The sequence below is a fragment of the Odontomachus brunneus genome, unplaced genomic scaffold, assembly GCF_010583005.1.
Source record: "Odontomachus brunneus isolate Ranch 3 - 2012 unplaced genomic scaffold, Obru_v1 Obru_scaffold_049, whole genome shotgun sequence".
NCBI lineage: Eukaryota > Metazoa > Arthropoda > Insecta > Hymenoptera > Formicidae > Odontomachus > Odontomachus brunneus.
The window spans coordinates 1911782-1938074 of NW_022639499.1; the positions used below are offsets into that span (position 1 = coordinate 1911782).

At 38.6% G+C, this 26293-nt stretch overlaps 5 protein-coding genes across 14 annotated transcripts in view; 4 read left to right on the forward strand and 1 right to left on the reverse strand.

The window, feature by feature from the left end:
* The window catches only part of LOC116845074 (programmed cell death protein 6-like), an 8695-nt gene extending 2853 nt beyond the window's left edge, over positions 1-5842 (forward strand). For both annotated transcript variants that reach the window (XM_032817356.1, XM_032817357.1), the window contains exon 5: positions 5378-5842. The gene's annotated coding sequence lies outside the window, so the exon portion shown is untranslated. The remainder of the gene's footprint in view (positions 1-5377) is intronic.
* On the forward strand, positions 653-2316 carry LOC116845071 (dolichyl-phosphate beta-glucosyltransferase-like). Its single transcript, XM_032817352.1, has 5 exons — positions 653-865; positions 996-1170; positions 1240-1439; positions 1517-1625; positions 1774-2316. Exons 1-5 carry the CDS (start codon positions 803-805, stop codon positions 2214-2216), a joined length of 990 nt encoding a protein of 329 aa, XP_032673243.1. The 5' UTR covers positions 653-802; the 3' UTR covers positions 2217-2316.
* LOC116845073 (programmed cell death protein 6-like) lies at positions 2555-5842 on the forward strand. Of its 2 annotated transcripts, none has more exons than XM_032817354.1 (4): positions 2555-2866; positions 3194-3300; positions 3787-4088; positions 4696-5842. In XM_032817354.1, exons 1-4 carry the CDS (start codon positions 2811-2813, stop codon positions 4795-4797), a joined length of 567 nt encoding a protein of 188 aa, XP_032673245.1. In that variant the 5' UTR covers positions 2555-2810; the 3' UTR covers positions 4798-5842. The 2 variants fall into 2 exon arrangements, with proteins under 2 accessions (XP_032673245.1, XP_032673246.1); XM_032817355.1 differs by having other exon boundaries at positions 2557-2866; positions 3820-4088.
* On the reverse strand, positions 5829-6707 carry LOC116845075 (MICOS complex subunit Mic10-like). Its single transcript, XM_032817358.1, has 3 exons — positions 6540-6707; positions 6406-6453; positions 5829-6045 (listed from the first exon to the last, which is right to left on the reverse strand). Exons 1-3 carry the CDS (start codon positions 6616-6618, stop codon positions 5915-5917), a joined length of 258 nt encoding a protein of 85 aa, XP_032673249.1. The 5' UTR covers positions 6619-6707; the 3' UTR covers positions 5829-5914.
* A 1743-nt stretch (positions 6708-8450) lies between these two features.
* LOC116845185 (casein kinase I) overlaps positions 8451-26293 on the forward strand; it is a 65572-nt gene continuing 47729 nt past the window's right edge. For 3 of the 8 annotated variants that reach the window (XR_004378205.1, XM_032817592.1, XM_032817591.1), the window contains exon 1: positions 8453-10566. Coding sequence is in view for 4 of the 8 variants with exons in the window: in XM_032817592.1 (XP_032673483.1) it covers positions 10332-10566 (235 nt within the window). In the remaining 4 variants the exon portion in view is untranslated. Of the gene's footprint in view, positions 10567-26293 lie in introns of all 8 variants that reach the window. The other 5 variants (XM_032817590.1, XM_032817593.1, XR_004378206.1 and 2 more) reach the window with 5 other exon arrangements.

Below are 26293 nucleotides of genomic sequence, written 5' to 3' on the forward strand. Positions count from 1 at the left end.
ATGCGGGGTCCATGTATACTACATGCATGGATCATACGAACCGTGTGAATTCCTAATAGTCTTCGTTCATGTGTGGCAGGGTGCTATTTCACATATCTTATGGCTCCTGCACACAGGACGCGGTAATGTTTGCCGCGCGGCGGAAGTTCGCATAACAACCAATCAATATGCTGCTTTCCGTAATAACCTTCTAGCTCTTATGGAAAAACAACATATTGATTGGCTGTCGCGCGGACTTCCGCCGCACGGCAAGCATTACCGCATCCTGTGTGCAAGAGCCATTACGACAAGCTTTTCGGATACGTTTATTGGTTGGCGAATAGAGTATTTCTAGGTTCTTTGTTCGTCAACCAATGAATGTATCCAAAAAGCTTGTCGTATGACACGTGAAATATCAGCCGTAGAAGGGCCACTGAGTATAGGTCTGGAACCATAGAGAGAGAGAGAGAGAGAGAGAGAGAGAGAGAGAGAGAGAGAAATTGTATGAATGAGCCTTAAGCCAGTGGCACACGATGCTTGTTTTCATGCTGGATTGCTTGCTGCATGGAAATACTCTGTTCTGATTGGTGCATTTCTGAAGACGGACCAATCAGAATAGAGTATTTCCATTCAGCAAGCAATCCAGCACGAAAACAAGCATCGTGTGCCGCTGACTTTAACTTTACTAATGATAAGAACCGGTGAAGATAAACATATGTTACATCCTTTGTGTCAACGAGATGGAAGGAGAATAGATATGCCCGTTGTCCAATATAAGTTTTATGTATTACTTTATAACTGCTAAGTATTTTCTCCTATCAAAATGACCTCACCGGAATGTTTGCTCTGTTACGGTGTATTATTAGCTATATTCGTTCTAATTTTGGTACGTGTTGAGGTTATCAATCTGACATTTACTTTACCGTAAAAACGTACATCTTGTCACATACACATGATATAATTATTGTTATAACAATACAAAGCGACTTTTGTATCAATTTAAATATACATTCCAGCTCTGTGTAACAATATTTATAACGAGCGAACGATATCCTATAATATGGAGACATGAGAATGAGAAGCTTTTCTTTAATGCTCAAACAAAAGCAAAGGAGGCGTTCCCTTCACTGTATGATGCCTGGTGTGTAAACCTCAGCGTCATAGTGCCTGCTTATAATGAAGAGAAAAGATGTAAGACTCATTGTATATGTGTTACATACAAACTACTTGCATATTGTATACTTCTATCTTGTTTGACAGTACCGCCAATGTTGGATGAATGTCTTGAGTATCTAGAAAACCGTGCAAAGTCTATTGGATTTACTTATGAGGTGATAGTAGTCAGTGATGGAAGCACAGATGGAACTGCAGATATCGCACAGCATTATGCGTCAAAATACAACACCTTGAGGATACTGAATCTTGTCAAGAACAGAGGCAAAGGTGGTGCTGTAAGACTGGTCAGTAAATCTGGTATAGTAAGTGAACAGTTTAATAATTCAAGTTTATTATTATTGTAGTGTCATTTTGATTTAAGGGCATGCTGAGTGCAAGAGGCAGCGCTTTGCTATTTGCAGATGCAGATGGTGCCACTAAATTTGAAGATCTAGTAAAGTTAGATGAGAGCTTAACAGATGTTTTAGGATGTAAGATATATTTGATGCTCACAAAATTCCTGACATTCTAGTATTATTATATTGTATGTGTGTAGTTTTACAGTAGTAACGATAAAATTTTGTACAAAGGTCCTAGCAATGTTACGTTATCAATATGTTGTAATTGTGTTTATTTCAGTCAACTATATGAAAAACCCAGAAGAAACAGCACTATCTGATGCAGTAATATGTGGATCAAGAGCGCATTTAGAGAAAGAAGAGACTGCAAAACGTTCATACTTTCGATTGTTCCTTATGCATGGATTTCACTTTTTAGTTTGGCTTTTGTGCGTAAGAGGAGTTAGGGATACTCAATGTGGATTTAAGCTTCTGACAAGAAAATCTGCTAGAACAGTGTTTGGAGCGTTACATGTTGAACGTTGGGCTTTCGACGTGGAGATGCTCTACATCGCGCAAAGTCTCAACATTCCTATAACTGAAATAGCAGTGAACTGGACGGAAATCGATGGCTCCAAGATAATACCGTTTTGGAGCTGGTTGCAGATGGGCAAAGACTTGCTCTTCATCTGGCTCAGATATAGAATTGGAGCATGGAAGATAAACGAGACCAAAACAGCTTAATACAACTAATCAATAAAAAGTCTGCCGATCACCCAGATCAATCCCAACTCATTTTTTTGTAAAAATATTTTTCCAATAAACTCTTAGTCATGGAATTCTATTTTTTTATGGTATTCGTGAAGTTTTATCGCAAATCGCGATATTTTCTATGATTATTATTTCCAATTTAAATTATTACTGTATCGTTTAGAATTAGGTTAGATCTAATATCTTCGAGAAGAAATTAAGCTTTCGAAAAATACGTTTACGATGAAATCACGTCCTTTTCGTCGCAAGATGTTTTGAAAATGGCGCACAGTAGTGACGTTTACGCACTTGTGAATTTTTTCTGACGTCGGAACACCCAACTGTCCAATGTCAAGTTACCTACTTTTACGCAACACATCGCTAGCGCCTAATCAACAATCGTAGATAAGTGACGTGTTCCAATGTCGTTGCTTTCAGGATAATTTGACGCATTGCGATTAGTCATTGGTTGTGCACGCGCTTATCTGGACGTTTCCGTTAAAACGATCGTAAGATAAAGTAGACGCTCAGTGTTTTGCCGAAGTGTTTCCAAGCTTCTCACTGATTTTGTGTACAAAGAGAGAAAACATGTCTTTTATCTCGCCGATGCCTAGCCAGCAATTCCTCTGGGATGTGTTTCAAAGGTGAGTTATCTGTGATCTCGAGGAGCTCCATAATTTGTTCACGAGACTAAAACGCATTCTTTTGCATTTTAAGAATATTTTCGGACGCCTGAATTTATCTTTCTCGTGAAAAGCACTTCTGTTTTTAAAAATTCTGCCTAATCTGTAAAAATCTTGTGTTTATGCTCATTAATCTCCCAATAGACATGCATACATCAACTCTTTCATCCAGGCTTTATTTTCTTACATATTGTTATGTACTATTAAAATTGATATAAAGATCAAAAGGAAGTTTAATGCTGACAATATCTTGCTGATACAGATAATTACAGATAATTATTTTTTTAGAGTTGACAAAGACAGATCTGGTGCAATCAGTGCAGACGAGTTGCAACAGGCTCTCTCAAATGGCACATGGACTCCTTTTAACCCAGAGACTGTTCGTCTAATGATCGGTAAGATAAATATTTCCACAAAGTATCTTTTCAAATGACCATGTAAATTTATTACATAAAAACTTATGTATGTATTGTTATATGTAATAATCTATTTATTGCCTGCCAAGATTGTCATCCTAAGGTATAAGTCATTTCCTGGCACTAAATTAGGATTAATATTTCTTGAAGCTGGAAGGACCAATGGCTGCGTTCAACAGAGAAAGCTACTTTGCAACTGTTGTAAAATTTGTGAATCTGATTGGAGTATTCTTTTGACTGAATCCAGGAGCATATATTCAAGTCAGATTCACGAATTTAACAATTGCAAAGCAGCTTTCTCTATTGAATGCCAATATATCTGGTATATGATATTAATCCAAAGTATTATACACAGCATGTTGCACATTCTTAACTCTTAGTCTTTAAAGTATGCTGCTATAATATAAGTAATTTGCATGGTCCTTTGATATCGCCATTATCTTGTGCTTCAATTTGTTAATACAGGTATGTTTGACAAAACCGATCCTGCTTCTCCAGGTATGTTTGATAAGAAACAATCAGGCACCGTCAGTTTCGAGGAATTCGGAGCGTTATGGAAATACGTTACCGACTGGGAGAATTGTTTCCGATCGTTCGACCGCGATAACAGCGGCAATATCGATCGTCACGAATTGAAGACTGCTCTGACGAACTTCGGCTACCGACTCAGCGAGGAAACGATCAACATGCTCATACGAAAATACGATCGTGCAGGACATGGTACAATATACTTCGACGACTTCATACAGTGCTGCATAGTTCTATATGTGAGTAAACACATAGGCCCATATTCTCAATCCTCTTTTATCTATAAGTGCTTCTAAAAGAGGCTTAGGAGCTATCTGATTAGCTGAGAAGCTATATTCAAGGCATTTTTATCGATAAAAGAGGATTCAGAATATGAGTCATATTATCAGCCGCATTTTTTTTTGTAATATATTCTTTTATATGGAGTGTCTAATAATAATAACATAAATTTTCTGTATATAGATTAGGTCAAACTGAACAAAAAATTGCCCTTCCCATTTCGCGAACTATGTAAAATTTTAAATTATTAATTGAAGATTTGTGAATAATCGCGCAGAAACAGAAACAGAGCGTATGACGATAAATACGATTTGTATACTGGTACATTAAGTCAAACTGAACAAAAAAGTTCTGCGCTATTTTACAAATAATTAACTCAAAATTTGATGTGGTTATTTGCGAAATGATAAAGAAATTTTTTGCTCAGTTTAACTTAATCTACACAAGAATTTCATGTTCAGACATCCTGTATATAATTGTTCTGTATTAACTGATTGATAAAATCTTCAAATTAAATACATTTTGGGACAAGTTACTAATATGTGAATAATATATTTTCTATTTCAGACTTTGACCTCTTCCTTCAGACGATTAGATACAGATCTGGATGGCGTGATAACGATCCACTACGAACAATTCTTGGGCATGGTGTTCAATCTAAAAGTATAAATCATACGCACGGTATGCTTCAGCAAGTATTTTCTCCTAGCAGCTATGACAACACATTGTTTAAAGCCCAGGCACATTGAAGTGCCAAATAAAAACAAAAATTACCCTGCTTGCACGTGTGAGAAAAAAGCATCAGAATCTCCAAAATTAATATTTATTTGTACATTTGTAACTTTGTCGTACAAACGAGATTCGATCAAACTACCAAGCATTTTAGTTGACGATTAATTTTCATTGAGATATATGTTCATGTATGCTGAAGATGCACTTTAGTTTGTTATGATTACTAGAAATGACTTGTTAGTGGCACTGATATCCTATAAGATTAAAAATTAACGAGACATTCCTTCTATATGTATACAATTTATATGAGGTATAATTCTTATGATATATAATCATTTCTCAAAGAAACAAAAATAATGTCCAACAAAATAATAATTTTTGGAAATTCTGAAACCACGTGATAAATAAACGACCGTATATATTAATTAATTGCCAAGATTAATTGCCAAAGCCAACTTGAGAAATGATCATCACACAATTTATTAATATAAGCCAATTATCAATTGTATCAATTCAGGTATTCAGTGTAAAACAAATATTTATTTCAGAGGCATTTTCATATAGCTTTAAATTCTTCCAATATTGTTATATACAGATTGCATTATCTGATGAAATTTGAATGTTTAACTGATTATCACACAAATATAAAAAATGTACCTTTAAATAATTTTAAGCAACACATAAGCACTCAAGAATGTGTCCTATACATTTCTTCACTATACATAATTTGTTATATATATAGTATATATTTACATATATCAATATTGACCGATACATGTGACATTCATATGATTCTGTATTTTTCTATTATTATTGATATTAACAGTTAAAAACAACCAAAAAATATATTCCTTTATAAAGCAATCTTATCGCAAGTATTATTTAAGATTCTAACAAGAGGTATAGCACTATCAGTGTTCCATTCCAGTATTCCTTAGAACAAAGGATGAGGATCAAATAAAGAATAATTACAGTATAGTTATTTAATTTATTGCAACTATTTTAATTTTAATAATGATTTTAACTTTAAGTTTTGTGTAGTAGCTTCTAGTAATTATTTCTTTTCTTCACGTGTACAACTTAGTGGTTGTCGTTGCCTTATAGATGCATTTATATCTTTCTCACAATTGGAGTATGCCATACCTAATCCAAAGCCAGCACCAGTTATTATAGGCCACTTTCTCCCTGTAAAAGAAATTTGAGAAGTGTATATGTGTGTCACATCATAAACAATTGACAGATAATCTGAAAAGATATGCAATTCTACAAAATTTGCTCCTCCATTTTTGCAAGAATTTTCAATGTAATATAATTTAATGTAAATGCAGATTTATGTCCAATTAAGTTACATTGCAATTATCTATTAATAATGACAATCACCACCTGATTTATTATCATCAATTATTAGGTTAGGTTAACTATACATATTTTTTTATTTTAACACGTTACTATCAACAATTTACGATCAACAATAGCGAGCATTACGATATAATACCGATTATGTCATAGAAGCGCTAATAAGATATATTCATAAAGCAACTTTACGTTTGAAGAAAAACAAGGAAAACACTCCGCCGAGGGCGATACCGCCACCTGAAAAACAAAAAAAGTAGAATCATCGTCAGTAACATCACAGATATTAGATCAACCGTCAATGATCCTACGGTGAGGATAATTACCCAGTTTAAGAATGGCATCCGTGAAGCAACGATCCCACTTTCGCCCGATCTCATCCTCGGCCCACACGGCGACGGCCATTTTTCGTGATAAAGTGTCGTTACGTCATTCGCGCGATACGTAACCGCGCGCATATCGACATCAATCATCGCCTTTGTATTTTCCTCATATGTGCTTGACGCGACGCGACATGTGAGAAAATTACGAAGTGATTTACGTCGAAAATCTGGATCATTTTGCCCGGAAGGATCGTCAACGCCGATAAGTATACACTTTCGTAACGCGCGCTTTTGATTTACGTCACGGTTGCCAACGACGATTACGAGCACATCTTTGAGTGCACTTAGGTCCCGTTTTCTTGAAACTTTTGTTAAAAATTAAACGTAAATTTCATTGCATATGAATAGCTATTTTATGATATGATTATACCTGCACAAAAAGGAACTTATGACTCATTTATGCAGGCTATGACTTATGCTGTAATTTAAAACCTTGTGTAAGCTTTGTGTAAAGCGTAAAGGCTATCGCACACAAATTGACATAACTGCATATGCATAGCATAAGATCGTATGGACCAATGAGCATCGAATATTAAGCATCGAACACCAATATGGCGACTTAATACTCGATGCTCATTGGTACGTACGGTCTTATGCTATGCATATGCAGTTATGTCAATTTGTGTGCGATAGCCCTAAAGGTATCAATACATGGGAACGTTCCAGCGTCGAGCGTTAAAGCGTTAGCCAACGTATCAGGTTACAGAAGTATACTTGTAGTTCTTGCGGAAAGTGGCACGTTGATTAGCTACCGCTTTAACGCTCAACGCTCGATGCTCCTATGTAAAGGCACCTTAAGGCTGGAAGCACAGACTTTTGCATAACGCATAAGGAAATCAACCAATCAGAGACCTTTATTTCCCTCTCCAGGATAGAAATGAATGACTCTGATTGATTGATTTCCTTATGTGTCATGCATTATGTGTTATGCAAAAGTCTGTGCTCAGGCCCTAAATCCTTGTGTCCACAATACTAGAAATCGGCCTGAGATCTAGATCCGAGAAAAAAGCAACCAATCATTTGTAGCTTTTACGGAAAGACGACAGTTTTATTGGTTACACGTTTCTCGAATCGAGATTTCTCGGACCGATTTCATCGTGGACACAAGCCCCAAGAAATTATAGAGTAATCGACTATAGCTGGTCAGTTTCTTAAGGGACGTCTACATTGGAAGTAAGTAGTAAGAAGGAGGAAATAAATCCAGCGGCACACAATGTTTGTTTTCATGTTGGATTGCTTGCTGGATGGAAATACTCTGTCTAATTGGTGCATTTCTGAAGACGGACTTTGCTCTGATTGGCTACATTTCAATTCAATCTCAATCCTAATCTATAGTTTGATATGGGCTTTACAGTTATGGCCTACGTAAACGAGCCAATACGAAAAATTTGAAGAATATGAGCATTAGTTCACTCAGTGCGCTCTTGAATCTGGTTGGTGAATACTTTCAGATTTCACCAAGATCTAAAGTCACAAACCAATCAGATCACGGAGCGATTGTAGTGCTGCACCGGCTGCACTCTTGAGCTCTCGTGCACTGGAAATGGCGCGTTATCGCGTCGGCCAATCAGCTTCTTATCCTGATTAATCTGCGATGACGAGCCAGGCGATTGGCTGCCGTGCTGTTCCTCGTCGCGCGTAACGCGTATCTCTCAGGCGACGAACCGACACCGTTATAATTTCGGTAAGTTTCACTATTTGAAGCTTACAAAGCCCATTTTGCCGCGGATAATCGTGCTTCGCTCGGTCGCGGAACTAAGGGATCGTTATCGCGCGCTCAGCATCGAGATTTCAGCTCGGCTCGTGCCGGTTACCGTCTCCGATTTATCCGCGCTCGAATCGCGAGTCGTCGTGTCGCGGGGATTGGCAGGCCTGCCGGTGCCCGTAGCAACACGATTCACCTATGGCCCCGTGGAGCGCCGTCCCGTCTTCCGCGAGCGCTTGATCGCGGGTGAGACGAGTCCCAGGGTGTCGTGGGTGCGACCGTACGGCGGTGCACTCCGTGCAACGCGAAAGCGTCGCGCGGTACCTGCAGCAGCTGGTCCTGTCCGCGAATTTCGTGTCTAAGGAAGAGGAGGGGGAGAAGGAAAGAAAGAGAGAGGGAGAAAGAGTGCAAAGGTAGAGAGCGCGTTCGTCAGAATTCGGCAAGTGTTCGTGTCGGGCGGCAGAGGGGTGAGAAGTGAGAGAAAGAGAGAGATTGTGCCCATGTCAAATCCGATCGGGCGTTCCGTTGACACAGTGCGACAGCGAAGAGACGGATCCTCGGTGCGTGAAGCGAGCGAGAAGGAGAATAGAAAAAAGTGCGCTTACACATACGCAATAAGTGACTGAAGAGAAGAGACGAGTGCGCACGGCTCTAGGGAATCTCACGGCCCCGCCGTTGCCAGTCCGGGAATCGACGGACAGGAGTCTCAAGTGCTGCGATCGGGTTCGCGAGTCGCCGAGTGAAGTTGCGTCGAGTCGTGTCGTGTCGCGTCGCGTCGGCTGGTCGAGCCGTGGCGGAGCAAAGAGCAGTCGAGGTCTCTCGATCGCACGCGGTTTGTTCGCCCGTACGCCCGCCCGCGCCTACACGCGCTCCATTCGATCGCTCGTTCGTTCGCTCGGCCGCCTCGCTAGTCGGTTAGCTGACTGGCTGGCTAGCTGGTTGGCGTAATTCGCGTGTGGGTCGGCGGCGCGTAATGGAGGTGCCGACGGCCGTGAAGTTCGCTCGCGGTACCAATACCATCACCGGCAGCAGCGTCAGCTACATCGGCGGCGGCAACAGCAACAACAACAACAACAACAATAGCAGCAGCAGGAGCGGCAACGGCACAGCCGTGCACGAGAACGACCGCCGCCGCTGTCGCCGCCACGGTAATGCCGTGCGCCGCGTCGTCGCGTGAGCCGCGCGATTCCTGTCGTCGACTGTTCCACACGGTCGGCCGCCGGGCGAGAGAGACGGGCCGAAATTGCTATGGGATCGTCCGGACCGACGACGCTCGTCAACGCCGTGACGGCCGCTCTGTACCTCCCGCTGCCGTGACGATCACTACCGGTCGCGCCGGCCGAAGAAGGAGAAGGAGCGTCAGCATCAGCATCGATACGCTTCCTCGACGCGCCGCGACTCACCGCACCCTTCCACGGCGTCCTGCGTATCTATCGTTCCTAAGGTGTAAACATTTGGAGACAGAGTGAAAGATAGAGTGACGGAGACAGAGAGAAGGAGAGATAGTGAGCGAGAGAGAAGTGTAGAAGAGACAGAGAGAGAGAGAGAAAGAGAGCGAGCGAGAAATAGATCGGCGATAAAGCGAGCGCGGCTCGGCGAGAGGTTAGGCTTGGCACGGGGATTGATCCCCGAGAGATGGCATCGCCCGTCGAACTCTGACAGTCAGCCAGCCCCTTCGACACATCCCCCGTTTCCCCGCGCCCTTCCGCGCCCTACGCGAGTGTACACCGCGCCCGCGCGTGCCCTTTTCCGCTCGCGGAAATTGCGGCGAGTGTCGTATCGTGTCGTGTCGTGTTCCACCGTGCCGTGTCGTATCCGTCGTCCGCGCTGTCCGGAGCACGAGGAATGTCCCGCACAGGGATCGATGCTCGTCGCTGATACCGGGATTGACGTCGTCGCCGTCGCCGTCTAGTCGCGTGGCCGACGTTGACGCGAGCGTGTAAGTGCGCGGAATCGTGTGACCGCCGCGCCAGTTGGATCGTATCGATCTCGCAATCGCCGCAATCGTGGATAACAACGGCCGGTACGAGATGCAGAAGCCAGGGCACGTGAGGGACCGTGAGGGTCGCGACAAGGAGCAGCTCGGGGCGCGCAATGACCAGGAGGTCACCAAGAGGCCGTCCAAGGGCAGCGGCAACACCGGCCGACCGAACGTGCACTCGTCCCGGCACAGCGTCACCTCGTCGTCCGGCGTGCTCATGGTCGGCCCGAACTTCCGGGTCGGCAAGAAAATCGGCTGTGGTAACTTCGGCGAGCTCAGACTCGGTGAGTTCATGCTCTTACACACGCATACGTACAGTGTGTGTGTGTGTGTGTGTGTGTGTGTGTGTGTGTATGTGCGTGTGCTCGCACTTGTGCACTCTTACTTTTATCGCGGCCGAGTCGAGAACAAACGCCGCGGAAACGTGGGTCAGTTTTATTTATTTGGTTAGGAGAGAGTCCGGAAAGGTGGAGAAAAAGGCGAGAGAACTTTCCGCGAGCGTAAACAGGCGTTGACCTTTCGAATTCTACTATCAGCAGATACGCATCAACGGCAATTCGGACTTATTATTGACCCTGTTCGCGTCTCGACGATTGTATATCTGAGAGCTCTTATCGGATACTCGAAGAAAAGAAATCGTTCTCTCTTCTTTATTATCTAACCTATATCTTCCTCTCCGAGAGAGATGAGGGAAAAGTCATATTCGCTAATCATTTACGACACGTGTTAACCCCAACACTGCCGTGTCGCTTAATTTCCATGACAGATACTTGTACGGCGTCCATATTTAAATGACATCTAGCGAACGTTCACTGGAACACCAAGTAATGTCGAAAAAGAACAAAATTTCGTCACGGAACATCTCTCTTTTTCAAGAATCTCCCAGGGGAACTGAGTGAAAATAATGGAATTATGTGAGATCGTTTTATTATAACGTTTTATTGAAACTTTTGGATCTACACGTGACTAGACAAGCTCAGCTGTCTTTACTATACATGGAGAAAACGCTGCAATAAAAATTATTTTAAAATTACATTTCATTTGACAATGTGTTTTGTAAAGCTAGACTGCACTAACATTGTAGAATGTAAATTACTATAGAAATAGCAAATTTCTCTCCTTATATCTTCTTGTGAGGCCTCAAGAGAATTCTTCTAAAGCCAAAAGGAAAATATTTTAATCACACAATATTCTTAAAGTTAAAGGCATTTCATACCTACAATCATACATCTTATTTTTCATAGAAATTTCTTCTAGTAAGAGAGCATTCTGCTTCAAGTAAACATATTCCTCTTGATTCAAAAGGAAATAAATTAGAATAATATTTACACTGAGAGAAAGAGTATTTAAAAATTAGTAAATATTTATTTGATGGGCACTAACGGCACATTTATTTAAATCTAAATTTTTTTATTTAAATAGAATAAATAATTGCTTTCATGAAAAATTAAGATTTTTTTAAGGTTTGAAATAATCTATATTTTCTATATTTTTAAGGTTTGAAATAATCTATATTTTCTTATATGAAAAATATTTTACATTAGAATAAGTGAATATGTTAGTGTGTGTGTGTGTGTGTGTACCAAATAAGTATTTACTATTTCTTAGATATTTTTCTGTCAGTGTAGTAGATTCCCGTTTAATAGTTTATTTCAATAGAAGGGGGATGCATTTTTGATAAGGATTTTTGCTTAGAATATGTGATTACAGGAAATAGAGCAACCTTGTAACTAGAGTTCTTTGAGCATTAAAATATATTTTTTTAGATTTTAGAGGAATCTTTTAAAGAAGTCATATACCTCTGAGAAAAAAAATGTTTAGTATTTGTAACTATAATCGCATAGAGAAATAATTATTGTAAATTATGGCCAAGAATTTTTATTTTTTTTATAAAAAATTCTGCTATAATGTTGGTAATAATAATTTGATATGCGTGCAGATCACCATTTTTGTGTTGGAACAACCAAAAAATATAATTGAGACTAAAAATAAATATAATTTCACTTTAAACTATTTTTTCTCTCAGTGTAAAAGGATATCCGCTAAGAATAAGATTATCTTTTTTGGTACAAAACATTTTGTAGTAAAAGGTCAAACCGTAACATTTTAATAAATATATAATAATCTTTGTATGGTTCAGAATTGAAACTTTTTGTTGCAACGTACATTTTCTTGATTGAAAAATTTTGTTATTTTTGTTGCAACGTACATTTTCTTCGTGTACATATATAGATATCATCCACGTCTTGAAAACGTATTTTTGATGTTTTGGGAACGAAGTTGTTTTTCACACGAATAATATTCGCGACTGATCCCACTGTGGATTCGCAATGACACCTGATGACGTCTTTTGTCCCGTGTTTGTCTTTTCTGGCGGAATCCCTTCCACATGAACGCTTCGAAATAGACCGAATCGACATTTCCAGAGGAGACTTCGCAACGGTATATGTTACGCGAATCTTTCGGCAAATTTTCCCTCAAATCGACCCGTCGTCGCCGCGCGATCAGCGCTCGCACCGTTCTCACAGACCTGTCTCGAATCTAACCGCGAATAATGCTCACGTCGTGCCGCAATCTCTATTCTTACGAGCACTGCAAAATTAGAAATTATCAGTCCCGCGAGACGCGCGACCGATGTCTGCCACACGCTGAAAACAATGACTCTAACATCACAGAGAAGGCTAACGCTCTCGATTATCGCGGCGGTGGCATAATACAAAGCGGTGCCACATGCTGACGTTGTTGTGAGTTCCGGTTTAACAGTCGTAGACATAGAACGTGTTCAACTCTGTTCAGACGTGATTTTTTTGGAATATACTTCGGATTATTTACCAAAAGGTAAATAGATTATACAAGTACTAATAAATATATACAATAAATATATACTATAAAGATAATCATCAATTACTAGAATATAAAATAAACAAGCATAATATTCATCATTTATATTATTTTTTTTTATTACTATATATATTTTTTTTTATCATATATTTATATATATATGTAATCAGTATAATAATACAATAATCAATACAATTTATATCAATACATATATCGTTGCGAAGTCAATACAATTTCGCATACTCTTACAATACAACTACAACATACTATTACAATATAATATACATTTGATATAAACTTATTCACTGAAATCGGCAAACATCTGGAAAAAACGCAATAAATCCTTATGATTCTACTGGCTAAAGAGGAAAAACTGAAGTCAACACCAACGTGTTAGTAACAATTGCTAGATTCTTGTATCAAGATTATTGTCTATGATAAGATATTACTATTTTAAATATATGAAATATATCAACTAAACCCCGATATCGGGGATTGGTGGTGTTGTGGAATTTGTCTCAGAGCGCCTGAGGCCATATATCAGGTCTGTCTTTTAACTGAACTGGTGCACACTTTCGATACTTAAAAAGAAACAGGTTGCAGCTTGATATACAGCTGTAACTTGATGTGAAAAAGAAAGAGAATTAGTACAAGCTAGTGCAGTTCGTTCAGCTACAAAGAACAGACTAATTGAGAGAGAGAGAGAGGGGGGGGGGAGGGAGAAAGAGATAGGGATGCTGACGTTGCTATATGTAGGCCGGAAGTTCGCAAATATTGATGTTCCTTCTGCAAAGCGGCAACGTGTGTTCGCGTAATCGCCGAGAGTGTGCGGATCGCCCGCTCAAAGCGATCGAATCAGACACACTCGATTCGGGCGAAAGTGCTTTTCCGCCGAATTTCCTGAGACTGGAATTAGCATAGCTCGAGAGACGTGCGACCGCGCGTTATATCTCGCGACGTCTAGTGTCGAGACGCCACGGACAATTTGCGGAAACCTGTTTCGCACTTCCTCAGTATTAAAGGTTTCCTCCTGCGCGGTGATGCCGGTTTCTCAACGGGGAGAAACTCTTTCGCTGACGAGCTGACGAAACATCAGGCTGACGCGGCGAAAACGCATAGCTTTGATGCGCTTAGGATACGTCTTCTCGTAACGTTAATATCGCACTCGAAACGAAATGCCCGGGCAGGCATTGCGTACGCTACGTGTAATGACTGGCGGCGCTGTTACGGGAGCGTCCATGCGGAAAATTCTGCTATGTTGTGCTCTTTGTGGAGTTTACACGAGCCGCGAGACTTCGCTAACGCGTTATTACCACCCATTCGTAATGACGCGCCGAGTTTGTTAGTTATAAGCCGCGATATAACAACCCGTTCGATGTGCCATCGCCGCTTATCGTTCTGCCACGCTCGCTCATTACATTGCTTGCGACAAATTACCGATTTATCTCGCACCGGTCATCGAAACCGTTCGTACGCGCATCCGAAAAGACAAATGAACTCGCGCGCACTTTATACACAGAAAAAAGAACTCTCCTGTTTGGAGAGTATTCTTATTCCCGTGGTGTGAATCTTAAAATGAGACTACATAGCATCAAACGACGACAAGTTACTCGCATCAATACATTTTATGTGTGATTCAACAAAAAAAAAAATGTATTCTTATTATTCAAAAGTAAATAATAATCTTTATTATTTAAAGACGAAAATAACTTTTAAATATTCTTATTCTTATTTTAAATATATTTTTTTATTACATTTTTAAAAATATAAAATAAATTTTAAAAAGTAATCTTCATGAGTGGAAAACGCAAAACATTGGGTTGAGAATATGATGTTTTTAAATGTCGGAAAAATATATCATTATTATCAAAGTAGTTATATCTCTTATAAGACTATTATAATATTCGAATGAAATTCTAATTTTGTTGAAATTTAGGGCTTGTATATTCTTCTAACAGAATTACGCTGCCTATAGAAACAAAAATATTATTAATTTGAATATATTAGTTTTATACTTTTTTGAATACTAATTTTTTTCTGTCTATATATGAGCGCGTACTCACACATCCACAGGACGTAGAATAGAAGCCATATAGAATTAAGTTACGTAGAATTAAGAAACCATAATTGTTTGGAGGAATATTTATTTCTCACGAACGTGTGCGTGCAGAAAACAATTTCGTACTTTTCGACGAGACACCCCGTGGCATCGACTGAAAGAATTTCCAGAAATTGCTCTTATGATTCATCTTTGAGCGCTCACTCATGGGTGAATACCCGAATACTCGTTCTTTCTTTCGCCGGAGATAGCCTTTTAAAATGCCGGTTGCGACTCGAGACTGTGGCTGGCTGGAATTGAAAATATATACCTGAGTCGAAATTTAGTTTCCACGTAAGGCCTGCCGCTTTCATTGAATTCTAAATGCCAACTCGAGCTACAACAATTTACAAACTCGTCCTTTGATTTTAAAAATAGTTATTCATTGTCGCTTTGTTCAAACTTCGGAAAGAACTTATTTAAGAATTGTTTCATACTCGATTATCTCAATAGTGGAAGAATTATTTAAGAATTATGTAAGCTTTAGTCACTCCAATCATCTACCTGCATTCACTCCTTGTCCTCAATTTTAACAAGCAATATATTAATCATGTAACTCACTCAGCTGTAGAGTACGCGCGCGTGACAAACAAGTATTAAATAATCTAATAAAAATTAATAGGCAAATGGGTGAAAACAAATTTCTTTCATAATCTTTTTATTATAAAATGAAATTATTATTTTTGACTGGCGTTTTTGAAATTTTGATGAGATTTGAAGATTTAAAAGAAGCAAAGAAAGGAGCTGTAAGCCTCGTCGCTGATTGCTGCTGCATCCGGCGTTCTGCACTTCGTTCTGGAGCCAGCTTCCAGTCATCGTTACGAACAGGTGCTCAATGGTTCCGTGCGAAAAAGCACAAATCGACAAGAAACGCAGTGTCAATTAATGATCTCACATTAACCGATGACGGTCGTGGAAAGCCGCATACAGGAAACATATACCGCAAATAAATGTTTCAAGAGTATTTCATAAGTTTATATTATCCGCAAATCTATCACAAGTTTATCATAAACACCAAATTTATTCAAGAATTCATTCTGAATTCTAGTAAGTTTAGCATTTCAATCAAGAATATTAAATTAAAAGACTCTTTTACTTGGATAAAATTTTATGATATTATATATTTTTGTAAAGAGAATAAATTCTTCTTTTGAGCACATGATAATGAACTATCCTAAAATTTGTGATGATTATATTTTTTAATGCTATTATTAATGTTATTTTTAATGCTATTATTATTAAAAAAGTATATTCTTCGTTAAAGATAATCATTACTTAAAAGAAGAAAAATGAACTGAGTAATCTCTTAGCAGTAGAATATTTTTTCTATGTGTGGGAGAGATACTTTCTATACGTATCATGCATGTAGTTTTCCCCATAATTTGATAATTTAATAATTTCTCTCTTACTATTTTAAAGTGAGGACTGGAATTTTTCGAGAGGGCATTGATTGTTTTAATTTTTTTGTTTTCTGCCGTGTATCATCATTGATTGGCGGGCGACAACGATTCGCGGGAGGAGAGGGGAAGACTTTGTCTCTTTCGAAAGTATCAATTGTTTTGATTCTCTCGTGCGTCGCGTACTTTTCCGTGACCAAATCACTATGTCCCGAGTCGACGAATGACGCACGTACCGCGGCGCGGAATACATATATCAGTGTGTTGTTTACAGTTTTTGTGTTTATTTTGAATGTTATTGAAATATTTGATCATGTTTCCGTTGCTATCGTGTCAGCTAACATACGTTTGTCCGATCGAATCGTATCTACGCGAATGTCAATACCGATGAATGTATTCGGAACCACGGAGGCACCAACCACGGCAGGTGTTGAATTGGAAAATTCAGAACGGAAGAAGTAGAACGCCAAATACGGGTATATACATTATATATTTCCAGATATGTCCAATAATTTATTGCGTAGAATATTTCCACTTTCTAAACGGACAATTGACGAATTTATCAAGGATAACGACAAATCCCCGAGTCAAAATTTAGAATTTGTTTTAAGACATTTATGGTCCGTTACACTTTTACAGGTAATTGTAACTTCATGAATCTCTGTTTATCTGTCAATTACTTAAAAGTAATCTCCTAAAATATCAAATCAAGCATAATATCATTTTTAGCACAATTCTTTTATGTTATGATCTCAAAAAGATTCCTCTAAAATCACAAAAAGTTTAGTTAAATCAAGCAAATATAAACAAACCAAAAATTCTGGTAACTTTAACCGGAATTTTCTTCTTAGTTCTCATTTCATCAGAAATTGGTTAACTAAATTATTTTTTTCCATACATAAGGAAAATATCCTAACACACAAAAAAAGAACTCTAACTAAAAGCTTTTTGTAATCCTATATTTTAATAAGTAAACTCACCCAAAAAGTACACTCCGATTTCTTTCTAATTTGGCACAAATGTAGAAGTACACAAAATATTTAAGTCACTTTTTTTTTATCCAGTTTCACGGACAGTTTATAGCTTTTTAATGTTCGCACTCCTATCATTAACAAGTACAACAAAAATGCATAAGAAATAAGATTGAATACAAGATATAGTTAAATAATTTAAAAAAAATCGGCTTAGCTGCGACACCAACCATTCTAAATTTCTTTAGCCGAGATTCCAACCAAAATATTTCAAATCTGCATTAAATTAGTCAAAAATTATTCGAATCTCGGCCAAACCAAGGCACCATTTGTATAAATAATTTTTTTCAACTTTTCATATGTTTTGTTTAAACATTTTATCATTTATACAAATCATTTTACACATTTGACTTCATATTTATAATCAGCAAATCAAAAACGCCTATATCTTGCATTTAATTTAATTTTATTTTATGCATTTTTGTTGCACTTGTTAATGACAGAAGTGAGAACATAAAAAAGCTATAAATTGCCCGTGAAACTCACAGTGGATCAAAATGGAAAAATATGATCTAAATATTTTTTGTACTTCTATATTTGTGCCAAATTAGAAAGAAATCGGAGTGTAATTTTTGGGTAGGTTTACTTGTAAGCAAAAACTTTTATCGAAAGAATATTTCTCTTCTAATGAGGAGAAATAATATATCCAATAATATAATAATAATAATAATATTATGCTTGGAATATTTTTTATATATGGTTTTAAGCAGAATATTCTCTTGAGATCATATATAAGAAGAAGAGATTCCGCTAAGAATGAGATTATATTGGATGCTTGTTTCATATAACGAAAAATATTGATCTACGTAGCTAAATACGGTCTGTAATTAATTTTGTAATTGAAGATCATAAAAAACTTACATATATTTACGCAAATCTGCCAAGTGTTGAAATTTGTTTCTTTAATAATGCTCCTTAAATCGCGATTTTCATCTTAAAACTGCCGACATCTATTTTTTTACCTTTGTTCATTTGTTCACTGTTTTTTGTTGTTAATGAATGCAAATTTAAATCCTTATTGATATTTATTTAAAATGATTTATTATTGTAAGTAGTTCTTAATATTTACTTATTGCATATAATCTATCTGCAGTTGAGTAAAGTTACATAATTAATATATTTCTTAATGAAATTAAAAATAAAGATTAAGACTCCTGATCTCTTGCCACAGAACTTTCTCTTGATTGATGACGTCAAAATCGAGAAAACGCATGCCTAAGATATCTACGTGTAATTTTCAAATAAAAAACATGAGCATATTTATAAAATGCTGCAAAAACTATCTTTTTCTCTTGACAATCAATAAATAGGCGTAAAATTACCATGACAAAATCATAAGAAAAAGTTGGTTAAAGAGAAAGATAGCATAATTTTGTCATATTAATTTTACAACTGTTTATTGGCTATCAAGGGAAAAGGATTGTTTTTGGAACGTTTTATAGATGTCACTAAAATATTTTTTTACTTAAATATGCGGCATGCAGGGATTCTTAGTGTGTTATTTCTCTCCTCTGACGTCACGATTCCAGTCGTGGCAAGCACTTAAGAGTCTTAAATGCAGATAGAATATCACGATAATCGAATTGTGAAGTAATTCATGAACAAGTGCTTCTTCGTGTCTCGAAGTCATGAAGAAAGTGACAGTGAGCAAAGCATTTGTAGCATCAAAGTAGGACATGTGCAGTGTTAAGGACGGTCTACAGTGGGAGTAAGTAAAGTATGGTTGTAAGAAGTGAGAGCAAGAAATTGACCAATCATAGTCGAATGTGAGAATAATAATCGACTGTGATTGGTTAATCTCTTACTATTACTTCTTACAGCCACACTTTATTACCATTATAAACGATCTTTTACATCTCGGCATTTTCTATTGTGATGCTTCAAGTTCGGTGGAATTTGCAGAATCAATTTTCGAAGAACGAGAACTTCGACTTGGCTATTTAGAATATTTTGTCGGAGATAACGAAGCTACGAGAGAAGAGATGACGGCTTAGAGCGAATTCTCCTCCCGGAGGATACAATTTCGCGTCTTTGTCGATCGGTCCACTCGAATCTATCGAGAGAGCGCTTGGCTGTGTATTCTCCATGTGTAACAGCTACATCGTATCCATTTCTACAAAGTACGAAAACTGACACTCGCGTTTAGCGAATTCAGTGACATCTGATATTCCGTTGATAACGGCGTGACTCATTGACAATTTTAAACTGCCTCACCGCGCGTCGTTGCACCGTCTTTCACGTGAGCGCCGGTGTCTATGTGTATGAATGTGTGTGACTTACATTTACATTACCATTAGGCTTACTTTTTCATCAGTTGTGCATGTATGTGTTTATTAAACAATCGCAGACGCCGAAATACGAGCGACTCTGCGTCTGGTGAGAAGATTTCGCGTCAACAATGTTGCGCATTAATCCAGGAAAATTTTCTTTGACTAAAAAAATCAGGATCAATCATCAAGGTCAATCAATCGTCATATGTAATGACGAATAATTTAGTCAATTGACTAAACCTATTATTAATCAGTATATAATCAAAATCAAAATTTGTTTCATGATTAATTTCATCAGTCGATGAAATTACTCGTCATTTTATACACTGAGAGAAAAATATTTAAAAAATAAACAAATATCTGAGAAATATTCGAAAAATATCTATAGAAATATATCTAAGGGATAAAAAATATAAATATTTATTCGGTGGGTATTAATAGCATATTTACTTAAACTAATATAAAATATGTTTTGTATAAGAAAGTATACATTTCCTCAGAATCTTAGCTTTTTATATCAAATTGTTTATTCTATGTGAATAAAAGTATCTAGATTTAAACAAATGTATCAGTACACCTACTCTCTCAAAGTGAATCAGTGAATAGTCACTGATATTAATTATAAGTATAGTACTGAGCAGTTTCAGTGCTGTACTTATAGCTACAAATCAAAAATATTTACTGCTTTCAATGATATTTCACTGATTCACTTTAAGAGAGTACCGAATAAATATCTTTTGTTCTTCAGATGTTTTTTTCTCTCAGTATATTTGATCATTAATTGATTTGGATCATCGATACGCCGATTACACAGGCCCACAATTTAAAAAAAGTTGTCTGTGCTGGAGGTCTGACTAGGTGTATTATATGTATTTTGGGAATCCGGTGTCAGATTTGCTCCGTTACTCTTGAGTTTCCCGGAAAATCGAGGAAATCGTGAAAAGGAGCAGATATCCAGGTTTTTACGGAGACATGTATTCAAGGAAAATTCTAGAGTGACGAATAACCCTATAATCCCACAACCAACGTTGAAAATACATTATGTACTTCAACATCTGATGACTAGAACAACCCAATAACTCAATAATACATATACCATCATACATATTCGGTTTTAGTTCACCCATCAATCCTTTAACATCGCATAGATTAGAAAATCTAATCTGTGCATGCCCTATCATGGTCACATTCATGTTATTGTCCATGAGATGGAATCTTTTTTCTATTCAAAATATCAATTCTACAATATATGATCGTCGATCAGATAAATCCTGCTGCTTCAGAGGATGTTGGAGACGATGACAACTGTCCCGTCTCCAGGACAGGGGATGTATAGAATGATTCGTTTTCCATGTCCAAATACATAATGTATTTTCAACGTTGATTGTGGGGTTATGGAGTTATTCGTCACTCTAGAATTTTTCTTGAATACATGTCTCCGTAAAAACCTGGATATCTGCTCCTTTTCCTCGATTTTTCGGGAAACTCAAGGGTGATGGAGCAAATCTGACACCGGATTTGAATTCAGCAGCCCAAAATACGTATAACATACCTAGTCAGACCCCCAGCACAGACAACTTTTTTTAAATTGTGGGCCTGTGTTATTTTAGCCGGCTAACATTTTAATCGATTAATGCCTAACACTGCACATCGAATGCAACTCTCATATCTCCGCGCGGCGTTTTAAGAATGCTTAATTGCTACAAAATTACTATTTGAGCGCGACTTAACGTAACGGGAAGAGAATCATCGTGTTTAACGCAATCGCCGATCGTAACTGCCGATTGCATCGGATCACGCCCCGTGCTTCGTTTGCCTCTGCGCGTTTTTCCCTTTTAAGTGCTGAGCCAGCGCATCTGTGTCAATATCGTAGTGCAAAAAATGCGAGGAAGGACGCGGGATGAAATGAGCGAAAACCTGTGTTAAGAGACACAACGGCGCGTATTTCAACGGCGACGAAATGAGCAACGGCGAGGACGAACGTGTTTGTCGAACAACGAGCTCGATATCATCGAGAGAGATGAATCGAGGCCCTTCACGACTTGACCGGCTGGCCCCGCTTATGCGACACACGCGTGTGTCGTTAATGTCGTTATGCATGCGTTATCAGTTTATCGCCTTGTCTTGTCGCGCTCCCCGAGGGTCGTAAATGCGTTTATGCAGGGCAGAGGGGCGGGAGAGGGGGAGGAGGAGGAGAAGGCAATTGACTCGCTGCGCGATAGAGTACGAATCCGACTAAAATTGTTGGCAAATTGCCTTCCGGGCTTGCCGTATGTACGTCGCTTCTCCGGGACGACGGATCGTACCTCGGTGACCTGATTTCGCAGCCCAGCCGTGACCCCGGATTTTTGTAAGTCATGTTCACCGGGAAATACCGGGAAGGGCGCGGCAAAGCTTTCCCGATAAAGCTCTTAGGAACTCGTTAAAAACTTCTCAGGAGCGGCTGGATCATCCGAAAACAAGCAAAGCGGGCTCGTAGGGACAGGTGGCCGGCGATCAGCAATTTGGCAAAATCGGCAAATTTTCAGGCGGATCACAACCGCTTGATTTGACATATTTGTCGGGTTTTGATCGCAGTCTCGTCTGACACTCGCCTTTGTAACGGCAGAAATTAAAGGGGGATGACCAGAGTTGTTGTGGGCGTTAGCGCGTATTATTTTAAACAACGCACTGAGAGAAATATACACTGAGAAAAGGATATTTGATATTTATAACTGTAATCACATGGAGAAATAATTACTACAAATTATAGTCGAGCAAATCATTTTTAATCAAATTCTACTATAATATTATTGATAATAACGCATGTTGCTACTGCCACTTTTACTACGAGAAAATATGGTCGAGACCAAAAATAACAATAATTTTAGTTAGATCATTTTTTTTCTCTTAGTGTGGTTGGTATTTGTAACTGTGAATGCGATTAAAACAATTATAAAGTTTTCATCACCGACTCGCACCTCGTGATAATCATGAAATCCATCTGAATAGTTCAGCTCGGAATTCCGTACGAATTCATCTGTCAGTTAGCTCGACGCTACATTGTCTCTTACGTCGATTCGCGGTACAGCTCGATTAGTTTTGAAAGGGTTAAAGTGTCGTGTGGTAGAAACATGACTCCCCTGGTGCACACGAGAAAAAAAGACGCGATTGTGATTCAGTGTGTAGATTTAAATCTCCCTTCTCTCTCCTTTTCTCTCCCTCTCTCTTTGCTCGTGCGCCGCACTGATCTTCCTGCGTGGCAACCCAGACTACGTGTTCGAGGACAGGAAGTACGAAATTCCAAACCGTAGCCCACAGAGCAGGGCACGTAAGACCGACCTTCCGGTCCTACCTGAGGGGGGGGCTCGATCGTACCCGCCGCTTCGTTCCCACGGTCACGTTCGACAAGAATTGATCGACTGCTCCGAGAGGAGCGTATACGCTCCGATTCGCCCTTCTCGTCAACGGCCCTGCCCGCTCCCGAGGAGTGCGTTCGCACGAATTTATAGCCGCAATAAGCGTAATCCTATCTTTTATTGATCGATCAGATCCGTGGAATTTTAATCGAGCCGCTTCTCTTTTTATCGGATAATTTATCGAAATTGCAGAAAAGAGAAATGGAAATGCGGAGAAAATCTGTTCGAAGGAGCTCTCGCCAAGATCTTTGCCTCGTAAACGAGAAGTCCCACGCGAGAAACTTGTCTCCCACGACTTTCGTCATTTATCTTCTCAAGAAAGGAATCCTCTTCTCTTTCTCTCTATCTCTCTCTGTCTCTCTGATTGGCGATAACCGTCTCGCCACGTCTCATACGCGACACACCAAGTTCTCCAGGAAGAAACTCCGACGCGGAAATAATCTTGTCCTCGGTACTCACGAGCCGAACAATTAGGTGCGACTTCCAACTGCTGGCGGGGGATCAGCTGATTCCCAGCAGCCGCCCAGCTGACCCTCGAAATCCCCCATTTGCCTTTCACGGCGCAGCTGTCATCGCCGCAGCAATTTTCCAGCCCTCAGCCAGCCCGAGACCGACCGGTCCAGGTCTCTGTCGTCGTCGGAGTAATTCAGGTGTGAGGACAGAGGCAATTATCACGTCGCGTGAACTCACGCATTTTATAACGCGCGTCGCGTTATAAATAGTAGCGTCATGGCGAAGTTACCGCATTCACTCGTAGGTCCCCCGCAATTTATGCCGCATTCTCTCTCTCTCTCTCTTTCTTTCTCTTTCTCTTCCTCTCTCTTTCCCACCTCCTTCCCTCTTCTTCATATTTTATTTATCGCTATTGTATACCGGCCGATAATCCGTATCTCGTCTTTGCTCAGTCAACTTCGCATCCTCGGCTTCCTCGATTAATTCGGGAAATTGATTTTTCTTTTTATACCAATCGGATAAATCCGGCATGATCGCCGGCGCTACGTCCGACGACAGGAGGTAAAACGACGAGAGGAGGGGAATAAGAGGGCAGACTGTGTACATATCGAAGGCACTGTGTGCCTCAGTACCACCGAATCTTCTGGAAAGGAGGAAAAGAATCTCTCGTGCTGAGTCACGAACGCGCATTTAAATTGCCATCAAGCCGAACGCGATCGATATTTTAATCCTTAATAATGCACGTCAAACGTGAACCGAATCGAACGCCAAGACCGACTCGACTGACACATTCATGTGCCTGCTTCCCTCGTAACCATCGTCCTCTAATATCTCCCCGATGCGGTGACCAAGTAGCTACTTGCGACAGAGACCTTATGAGCCGAACCGCAGGTGTCTTGGCAAGACACCGAGGCACTCGAGTCTCGGCTCAGGTAACCTGCTTAATGTAACGCGACGAAATCCTAATCCCTGTGTATACCTAATTGCGACAAACACACAGTGGCCTCGTTACGAAAGATATGACCGATAACACGTCGGAAGCCATTCAAGTCGCCGGGCACTGTCTACCGCACAGACAGGTATCCATTGAAAAAAGAGAGAAAAAAAGACATTCCGACTGTTATACATATATTTTCATCCTCAATATCCAAATTTCCAACATATAGGATAAGACACTCAATCATTGATATCCTCTTTAGTCATCGACACTTTAAGAAAACTTGGTTTTTCTTACGACCAACTTTGCAGTTATATTGAGAGAAAAAAATATATATAAAATAGGAAATATTTATTTGGTGAATGCTGATAACATATTTAATAACCAGTACTAATAACAATATGAAATATTTTTTTTTTTTTATTAGAAAATACACGCTATCTTAAAACCTTAACTTTTCATGAAAGCAACCGTTTACTCTATTTTAATAGAATAATTTAGATTTAAGTAAATACGTTATTAATACACGCTAAATAAATATTTCTTATTTTTTAGATATTTTTTTATCTCCGTGTAAACTTCTTACCTATACTCTATGTGATGTTTAAAAGAAAGTTTTTTAATTAATTCCATAACTGAAGCTCGTATAAATAGTTGTTGCTCGAAACTTATCTCATGTGAGATACACAGATTTGAATTTAAAATTAGATTTGAGTTTTTTATTTGAATTAAATTATATATATGTGACATTTATCATCGTAATTTAACTGAAAAACTCATAATTAACTTGAAATTCAAATCTGAGTATCTCATCTGAGACCATTTTCAAATAACTACTATTAGTATGGCTCTAAGACTTGTAAACAAATGTCGCAATGTACACACAGGAAAATACACGTTGCATTCAAATAAATGTTATTTATTTCGAGTATTTCATAAGTTCATATATTCGCGAATCTATCATAAGGATTCAGATTTACTCAAAGTATATTCTAAATCCTGAATAGTAGATTTAATATTTCAATCGAGAATATTAAATTAAAACAAAAATCCAGTTTGCTTAGAGTCGAGCTAATATTTTCTTAGACAGAATTTTATAATATTCTTGTAAAGAGAATCAATTTTTTCTTTTTTTGTGTATATGATAATAAGCTTGTTTAAAATTCATGATAAGTATATTTTGAGATTATATTATCAAAAAAATATACTATGTTGAAGATAACCATTATTTCAAGGAAGAAAGTAAACTGCTGAGTAATTGCTTTTCTTAGCAGACTAGAATAATATTTTTTTCTGTGAACATAAGGAAAATTTCTTAGAGTCAATGACTAAGAGGGGTGTCGATAATTGGGCATTTTACCCTACTACTTTACTCTCTCAGGTGAAAATCTTTCTTTCTCGTCGGCTGTCTTTCTTTGCTGTTCGTTAGTTTTATCTCCCCAGCATAGATGTGCTCCTATCGAGCCGATAAACGCGAAAGGTTTGTCTTTCGACTCTTTGTGACTCGACAGTCGTGAATGTCTTTCTTTTCTCGTTGGCGAAGAGAGAGAGAGAGAGAGAGAGAGAGAGAGAGAGAGAGAGAGAGA